This window comes from Anas acuta, chromosome 4 (assembly GCF_963932015.1).
Source record: "Anas acuta chromosome 4, bAnaAcu1.1, whole genome shotgun sequence".
In the NCBI taxonomy this organism is placed as follows: domain Eukaryota; kingdom Metazoa; phylum Chordata; class Aves; order Anseriformes; family Anatidae; genus Anas; species Anas acuta.
Window position 1 is genome coordinate 7,200,026 of NC_088982.1, and position 8,442 is coordinate 7,208,467.

Consider the following 8,442-nt stretch of genomic DNA (forward strand, 5'->3'; position numbering starts at 1 on the left):
CCGAGGGGGCCGGCGGCCACCCCCTCTCCCTCCCCGGGGGCGGCTGCGCTTGAGGGTAAAAATAATAATAAATAAAAAATAAATCGTGAAATCAGGCAAGGAAACGGCGCATTGTTGTCTCAACAATGCCGAGGGACAAGACTATAGTTCTCTGTTTTACCCTGAGAGTCAAATGGGTACGTAAGCTTTTTAAAGTCTTTTTTTTTTAAGAGTGGCCAGACCGGGGGAAAATAAAAATGATTTAAAAAAAAATAATAAAAGACAAAAACAAAAACACACAGCAACGGGGGACATCGTGGGTGGGGGAAATATATATATATATATATGTACAAGTAACGATGATTTACATCTACCGCTATGTACAGGGGGGAGGGAGGCTTTCTCCCCCTCTCACCCCAAAGCCCAGTATAAAAACGGGTCGTAGAAATGGTTGTGGGCGACGAAGCCGCCCGGAGGGGCTGGGAGCTCGTCGGTTGGCGACCGTTGTTGACCGTTGGCGACCGTTGGCGACCGTTGGTGGCCGCTGACCGTTGATCGTCCCCTCACGCTCGCTCCGTCCCCTCACGGCGGCCCCGTCGCCTCACGGCGGCTCCGTCCCCTCACAGCCGCTCCCCTCACGGCAGCCCCGTCCCCTCACGGCGGCTCCGTCCCCTCATGGCCAGCCCCGTCCCATCCTCGGAGCTTCCCCCTCGCACCCCCACAACCCCTCCCCGGACCCACCCTGCCGCCTGAGGCGGGTTTCCGTGGGGACTGCGGCGGGCTTATAGGTGCGGGGTGTAGAAAGCCGGGGCGCCATAAGTCTGCGAGCCCAGCACGAAGGGCGAGAGGACGGCGGGGCTGGGCAAGAAGGGCAGCTGGGCGGCGCACACCAGCCCCCCGGCGGGATGCCCGGCGTAGCTGCCGGGCCCGTGCATGGAGAGCGGGTTGCCCATGGGCGGCGAGTGGCTGAGGGGGCTGAGGCCGCCCCCTAAACCGCCGCCCCCCGCTCCTCCGCCCGCCCCGCCGCCGCCGGTGGGCGCGCTGGTGTCGGCGCCGGGGTTCTGCTTCTTCCACTTGGTGCGGCGGTTCTGGAACCAGATCTTCACCTGCGTCTCGGTGAGGCTGAGGGAGAGCGCCAGGTTGAGGCGCTCGCACACCGACAGGTACCGCGTGGACTTGAACTTGTTCTCCAGCGCCACCAGCTGCTCGTAGGTGAAAGCTGTCCGAGCCCGCCGGGGCTTCCCCGACTTGGAGTCCGAGCCCGTGCGCTTCCTCTTGGGCTTAGCCTGCTGCTGGCTCTGCTGCCCCCCGCCGGGCGCTGCCGAGGGAGGAGGCTGCTGGGGTTGAGGAGGGGGCTGCGGGGTGGCCTCGGCGTGCTGCTGCTGCTGCTGCTGGTGGTGATGGTGGTGGTGTTGGTGGCCCGGCTCGGGCTCTCCGGGAGCCGCCGAGGCGCTGCCGCCCGTGGCGGTGCTGGTGGTGGTGGTGCTGGTGCTGCTCTCCTCGCCGCACAGCTCCTCGTCGTCCTGCAGCTCGCTGTCGGGGCTGCGGCTCGGCCGGCTGCTGCTGCTGCAGTCCAGGTCGCACTCCTCGGCCTTGTAGAGCTCGCCGTCCTCCTCTGCAAACAAGGGACGAGGCAGGGTTAGGTCTCCGCAGTCCACCAGCACGGCTCCCGGCTCCCCCTGGGCACCTCACCCTACACCAGGGGTAAAGGCACAAGGCTCGGAGCTCCCTCAGCTCAAGAGCTGGCCCCAAAAGGTGGCCCCACAAAACTCACACACCCCATCCGACCTCCCCCTGCAGAAAGAACCGGGGAGGGGGGACAACACACGACCTGCCCGGAGCCCCCCGGTCCCTGCCGGTTTGGCAGCGGGCCCCGGAGGTGGCACATCGCTTTTTTATTATTATTAATTAATTTATTTATTTTAACGCTTTTAGCTACAAAAATATCCGCCTCGACGGCTTTTTTTTGGCTCCGGCGTTTTTAACCCTTTCTCCCCCTGGCTTGACCTCTCCCGACTTCGCGAGGTGGAAGTGCTAAAGTGGAGTAAATGCTCGTATTGATTAGCGGAGCAGATGCAAACTTAATTAAACTCATTTCGCGCGATGTAGAAACTAGTTAACGGGCATTTAATTTATTTGGGTTTATAGGACGCTCCAATTAACGGGTCTCCATCGGAGAACAAGGTAATTATCCGATATTTAAGCCTGTTGGACTTTCTCCTGACGGTTCTGTCGTGTTGAAGCCGGCAAGAACCCAGCGTCGGCGAGAAAAGAGGCTCCTCTGGACCTCGGGGGGAACCGGCAGGCAAAGAAATGCTCTCCTCATCCTGCCCCCGAAGTGCCGGCCGGGGTCAGAGGCACCTCGGGCAGAGGACCATCACCCCGGCCCTTTTGGTCCGGCTGGCTCAGCCACTCGCCAACTTCTCTCTGCTCGCACCCGCAGCTCCGGGAGCCCCCCAAGCTCGTTGTGGTTACCCGAGGTACGCGCAGAGCAAGCGACCCGCTCGTCTGTCGCCCTCATCCCGTGTGCGCTTCTGTTGATTTTAATCCCCCCCCAAACTCCCCAAACCATCGCACCTCAAACTTGGTCCGCATCCTAACGCCGGACAGCCTCTAGATAAGATTAGGGGTGTTTTTAAAAAGTGTGTTTTGTTGGAGGAACTGGTTTGGGCTAACAGCAGATACAGCTGGCTCACTAGGAGAAAAAGAGGCAGAGAAGTTTATCATAATCCTCTTCACCCCAAAATATCCCTTAATGACGCGAGTTTATCCAATCTTTCCAGCTTGCTGTTCAAACCGGCAAACAAAACCCGCACAACCACCACCGCACGGACCCGGGAATGGGATCAGCTTTTCCCCGATCCCACACACCGCGTGAAAACGAGCATCCCCAACCTGTAGCACTTGTTATAAATTGTTGTGCACAATTTTTTGCAACAACAATATATAAAAAGTGCGTGCAGATGACTCTGCGGGACCCGGGATGAGCGCAGCGCCAGCGCCCTAGCGAACAGGGAACGTGCGGGTGATGTTAAAACAGTTTAATTTTTTGAGTTTAATTTTTTCCCCCCAGTAAACTGCAGGAAATCCCAGCCGTGGCTTAATTTAAGAGCTTACTAAAATTTTCTTGAAACAGAAAAATGTAGCGCAAATACATTTGCTGATTGGGATTGACGCTGAAGGTGAGATTTTGTATACGGAAGATGTTAAATGCCAATTAAATACGGAGTTTTAACTTATTGTTATCACTTAGTTTTACGAGCGACATGTGACAATCTCTGATTTCGCTCTCCTTTTGCCAGAAAGGCTTCCCATTTCGGGGTGTTGGCACTTTGCCGGCCGGAGCTACTTTTCGAAACACTTCTAAATTAAAGCACCGATTGAACCAGCGTTAATTACGACGGGGGCATTAAGTTTCGTGATTTTCGGGCAGTCCCAGGTCTCTTCGGGACTGTGCCGCTTTACATGAAATTAAATGTCAGGGCTGAAGGGCCGAAGCATGCGAAGCGCCTGGGAAAGTTGTCAGCGCGCGGAGCGCTGCTTGCTGATGGCTCCAAATATATTTGGGTGTAGAGAAGCGATAGAGTTGCATTTCTCTCCTTGTCTGGAGATAAAAGTGCAAGATTAGCGATAGGCTGACCTCGTCAGTCTTTCTGATCGCACAGATCTATTTAGTATGACAGAAGCCGGATGGGTTTAGACAAATAATTACCCCAGGTAGAGACCACTTTTAAAAATCTCTCTTGAATTCTATTAGCGCTCCGCTCCTGCTTTTGCTTTAGAAATTTAAAACTTCTACATTTCACGAGGCTCGGGCTGGAGGAGATTTCAGCCCTTTTTTTCCTGCTTGATTTTAAATGAAAGAGTTACGTTTTTTCGGGATCGGGGAGAGCAGAGTCCTCCCTCTCCCGCCCCAGAGACAGAGAAATTATTTTCCCCCTTGCGAGAAGTTTATCCTCGGCCCCTCGCCAGCTCCTTCTCCCTCTCGGGGCACGGAGCAGCCCCAGCTATTTCTCCTGGGGGCTGGCTTTTCCCGGGAGAGCTCCGCTGTCCCCAGAGTCGCGGTGTTTAGAGGTGAGAAAGTTGGGATATTTTGGACCCAAGAAAGAAAAAAGCAATCTCGAGCTTGGGTCGAATGCAATTCCCGATCAATAGCGAGCCCTAATAAGTGTAATAGGTTTTAATCGAGTAATTATCCGAATTTTGACCCTATAATTTAGATGTTAGGGAAGAGTTTGCAAGGTGCTTGAAAGAGATATGCACAATTCGATAATAGGATATCGATCCAGGCAGTCCTACATGCCACTCTGGGGCGATTTCCCCCATTATCCAGCCTCTTTACGCTGCTAAGCACATTTTACCTTAAATGTAATCGAAGGAATTTAATTGTTTTTCCAGAGATAACCAGCATTTTGTCACAATTAGTCTGATTTGTCCTAAAAAAGCCAAGGGGAGAGAGAAAATTGAATCTGTCGCCCAGAGCAACGCGCGGAGGAGGGGGGAAGGAGGAAGGGGAGAGCGGCTTTGAAGGCTGCGAAGAACATAGAGAAAAGTCATAAATGCCTCGGGAGGGGGTCAGGGGGGCTGTGGGAGCAGGGTGCAGGAGGGTTTGGGACCACAAGAGTGGGATGCGGTCCCTTGTCCCATCCCCGGGCCCTGGCCCGGTTTCCCCGGGGCCGGTCCGGCTGCTCCCACGGCCCCACTGTGTCCCTCCCCGAGCTCCCAAGGAGGAAAAGGGGTCCCTAAAAGCATGCCAGCCCCTTCCCCAGGCTCCCTTTACCCCCCCATCCCGAGGGGCTCGGGGTACCCCCAGCTACTTACTGATGAGCTCGGCGGACTTCTTGCACGCGTCGAAATCTTCGGCGAGAGCTTTTTGCTCGGCCAGCTCCGTCCCTGAGTCCTCGGGCTTATCCTCCGCCCCCAGCGGGAACTGGGCTCCCCCCGATTTGTACAAGCCCCCGCACTGCCTCCTCTTGCTGTTGAATTTGTTAGGGTCCAGGATGTCGAGCACGGAGAAAGAGGTGGTTCTGTGCACGGCGGGCAGGGCGCCCGCTGCCCCCTCTTGTCCGGGGGTGTTGCTCTGCCCGTCCCCTTGCCTGTCCCTATTTCCAGGGCAGGAGTAGAGGGGCAGCTCGCCGCCGGCCGACAGCCGCTGCTCCCCGTGGCTCTCCATGCCTTCCCCGGGCAAGCCGCAGGGCTCCCCGCCGATGCCAAGCGAGGCTGCGGGGGCTGTCACCGCCGCGGCTGCCGCTGCCGGGATGGAGATGTCACCCACCTTGTCTCTGCTCACGTTCATGACTCTTTGCAGAGCCCCTCTCGGTTGCAACTTCTCCCCCCCACCCCCCCCTTCCCCTCCTCTATTTTTTTTTTCCTCCCCCCCCCCCCACCTCCTCCTCCTCCTTCCTCCGGCGAAGTTGAGCTGGAAACTCCTCCCCGGCCCCGCTCCGGCAGCTCCCCGGGGCTGCTCCGAGGCCAGCCGGGGAGGCCGGGACTCACAAGGTGATGCTGGGCTCCGAGCCTCCGCTCTGCTGCTCCTTCTTCCTTCTCATCATCCTCACCGGGCTGCCCAGGCACTCCAGCCCCCCCCTTCTCTCCTTCCCTCCCTCCTCCTCCTCCTCCTGCTGCACACACACGGAGGCAAGGCTGGCTCTTATTTATGCATTCATATTTAGCACCGGCTCGTAATTGGCTACAAATTAATCCCTCGCCCGTAATAGTCTGCAATCTTCATCGCTGGGAGAGAGAGAGAGGCACGGTGAAAGTGTGCGCCGGGGGGGGGGGAGGAAGGGGGGCAGAGGGAGAGAGCGAATGAAGGATGGTGCTGGCCGTGATATACTTCGCTGTCAGCTCTGTTTCAGCACACCTCCACTCATCTGGAAAGCATCTAAATAGCCTTATTTGGCGAAGTGGGAGGAGATGACGCTTTCTTTTAAATAATTGCGGGATCAATATCAAGAAGATATTATAGGGGCGAAATGAGAACTTGAGGGCTTCCATCCCTGGCAGGGAAGTTAGGTGATCAAAGGGGATTGTGTGTGCGTGGGGGGCGGGGGGGTCCGAGGTGTCAGCCCCCAGCACCTGTTTCCCTTCCCTGCTGCTTTTATTAAATTAGAACAAAAGGAGAAAATTATGGTTTAGTGGCTGGAGCAGGGCTTGTGTTCGCGGACACGCACCCTCACTTGCTCCCCTCCCTCTCTCTCTCCTTTAGCTAATTAATTAAAATTAAACATCAAATGTAAGTGTCAGGAAACCGCGGGGAGAAAATTAATATGTTAAAACGGCGCAAGGCAAAGCAAGGCGATCGATAAATTCCGAGTAACCGGGAGAAAAGGTGTGCTCCCTCCCTGTAGGAGGAAAGCCACAGCCAGAGCTAAGTTCCACTTCCAGAAAGCAAAAAGAAAATCCCTCTCTTATTAAAAGAGGGTTTAATTACGGAAAATGAAGCAATGGGAATACGAATTAGCTGCGAATTGCAAAAGGCGAATTTCTTCTCCTACCTAATTTCCTTCCCCTGCGTGTTGTAGCCGGGTGTGCTTCGATCATATCAATTTCATTCTTGTTTTGGACGCTCCACTCGCTACTCAGTGCGAATTAGCTGCCAGGAAAAAAAAAAAAATAAAAAAGGAAAAAAAAAGGGGGGGGGTGTTAAGGAAAATAGAGAAAGCATAAAGGGAAAATTAGATTTTTTTTTGTCTTTGAGGCTGGTGACACATACAAGGACAGGTCCTTTGCAATTACCGCGGGCAATGATCCTTTAGAAAGCAGAAATTAAAAGTTGGGAGAAATAATGGGTAAAACAATCAGCTTGTAATTTTGGTAGGGCTTGGACATGATTAGTCCATCAGCGGGCTGGGCCCAGGGGAGTCCCGCTGAGCGGGAGCCCACAACAGCCCCCGCTCATATATTATACAGCAGCCCTTAGATTTTAATCAGACACCACAACAGTGTCCTTTCCCTTTTATGACTTTATTATGCTTTATCTTTAAATTATAAATCACCTCCTGGCTTGAAATGGTATGTATAATCTCTGATCATGTGTAGGTAATTACCTCTCCCCCTTTTCCTGACCTTACCGGCGGGGCTGCCGCGAACATCCAGCCAGAGCCAAGTTTTAATCTGCGTGTCCACACGTCTGCCGGTTTGTTTGTGGGCTCCTTTGGTGGTTTGTTTGTTTGCAGCTCCTCTTTCTCTCCTCCTCCTCCGGCCGTGTCTCCCACCGGCTCTCTTGTTTCGGATAATTTTTCCTCCCAGTGCTTCTGCCCGCAGATCTGGGATATTATTTAAGAAAAGGAGACGGTGGGTTAGGTAGATGCCAAGGGCTTGTCTTCATCAGATATGCTGCCGAAGTCACCTGCATTTGTACTTTTTTTTTTAATTATTATTATTATTATTTTGGAGGGTGGGGGGCAGCGGGGATATTTCTTATCTCTGGGGTCGGCAGACCTCAGCGGATTTTTATCTTAATTGCGATTAAACCTTCCCTCCCGGTGGCCCGAGCAGGGACAATCCCCACGGGGACGGAATCCCGGGTGGGTAAATGAACCCAAATTCCCGCATCGCCCTCGGTGCTTGCAGGAGAAGAAGCCACAGCCGCGGGGGGCCACTCCCACACCCTGCACCCCCTTTCCGATGTGCCCCCCTTGGGGGAACAAACCCCACAAATGAAGGACCCCTTCCCGACGGGGCCCCGGCCCGCCCGGCGCTTTTGTTTGGTGGCGGCTTAAATCGAGTGTTATAAAGATGTTCTATTGCTCCTAATCACAATTGATTGTCAATTAGAGGCTCATTTGTGCAATCTCCATCCATCTGCCATCTCTGGTTATCTGTTCACCAGAAAGTTAGCGCTGATTCCGGGGCCCTAGATGAGTTGTGACATGCAATATCTCTCCCGTGCTCGGCCCGGGTGAGCGGTCCCGGCTCTCTCCGAGGGAAGGCAGCTCTTGCTTTCCATCTCTTGCCGGAAAAACGAGCAACAGCCTCCCTTTGGAGGCAGCAGGGAGGCCATCCAGAGGTGGGGAGCCCCAAATTTTGGCCCCGGACCCCCGCGCACTTCGAGGCAAGGCTCCCACGGAGCCGTTCCCTTCTCCGAAATAAATCACAGAAAGTCGCCGAACGCCCTGGCGGCTTGACAAGCCTCCCTCCCCGCCTCAGCGATGGTTATCTCTGTACTTAGGCTGAATTATACCTGCGGGGAGGTGATATTTCCACGGCCCCGAGGCACCGCTGGCCGAAGCAGCTCCTCCGCCCTGCAGAGGCCACGGACTGCCCCGGGGAGGCCGCCTCCGAGGCCTCTTTTTTGCGGGGAGGACCCGCAGAGGGCTCTCCCCCCCTAGCCCCGTAAGGGAGGGTGCTGAGCACCTCGTTCCCGGCTCCAGACGAGCCCAACACCCTGCTGGGACCGAGCTGCCCCGGCTCTCCCCGCTGCTCCCCAGCCCCTGGCAGCCTCCAGAGCCGAGGCCTCCG

At 55.3% G+C, this 8,442-nt stretch overlaps 1 protein-coding gene across 1 annotated transcript; it reads right to left on the reverse strand.

Moving 5' to 3' along the window:
- Positions 1–662: 662 nt before the first annotated feature.
- Positions 663–5,286, reverse strand: NKX1-1 (NK1 homeobox 1). The gene is made up of 2 exons (XM_068679304.1): positions 4,801–5,286; positions 663–1,594 (listed from the first exon to the last, which is right to left on the reverse strand). Exons 1-2 carry the CDS (start codon positions 5,273–5,275, stop codon positions 762–764), a joined length of 1,308 nt encoding a protein of 435 aa, XP_068535405.1. The 5' UTR covers positions 5,276–5,286; the 3' UTR covers positions 663–761.
- Positions 5,287–8,442: the final 3,156 nt, after the last annotated feature.

Excerpts from the sequence above, each read along its gene's own strand:
- NKX1-1 (XM_068679304.1), bottom strand. The coding sequence starts at position 5,275 with ATGAACGTGAGCAGAGACAAGGTGGGTGACATCTCCATCCCGGCAGCG. Across the intron at positions 1,595-4,800 it reads GAAGTCCGCCGAGCTCATCA|AGGAGGACGGCGAGCTCTAC; the intron begins GTAAGTAGCTGG and ends CCTTGTTTGCAG.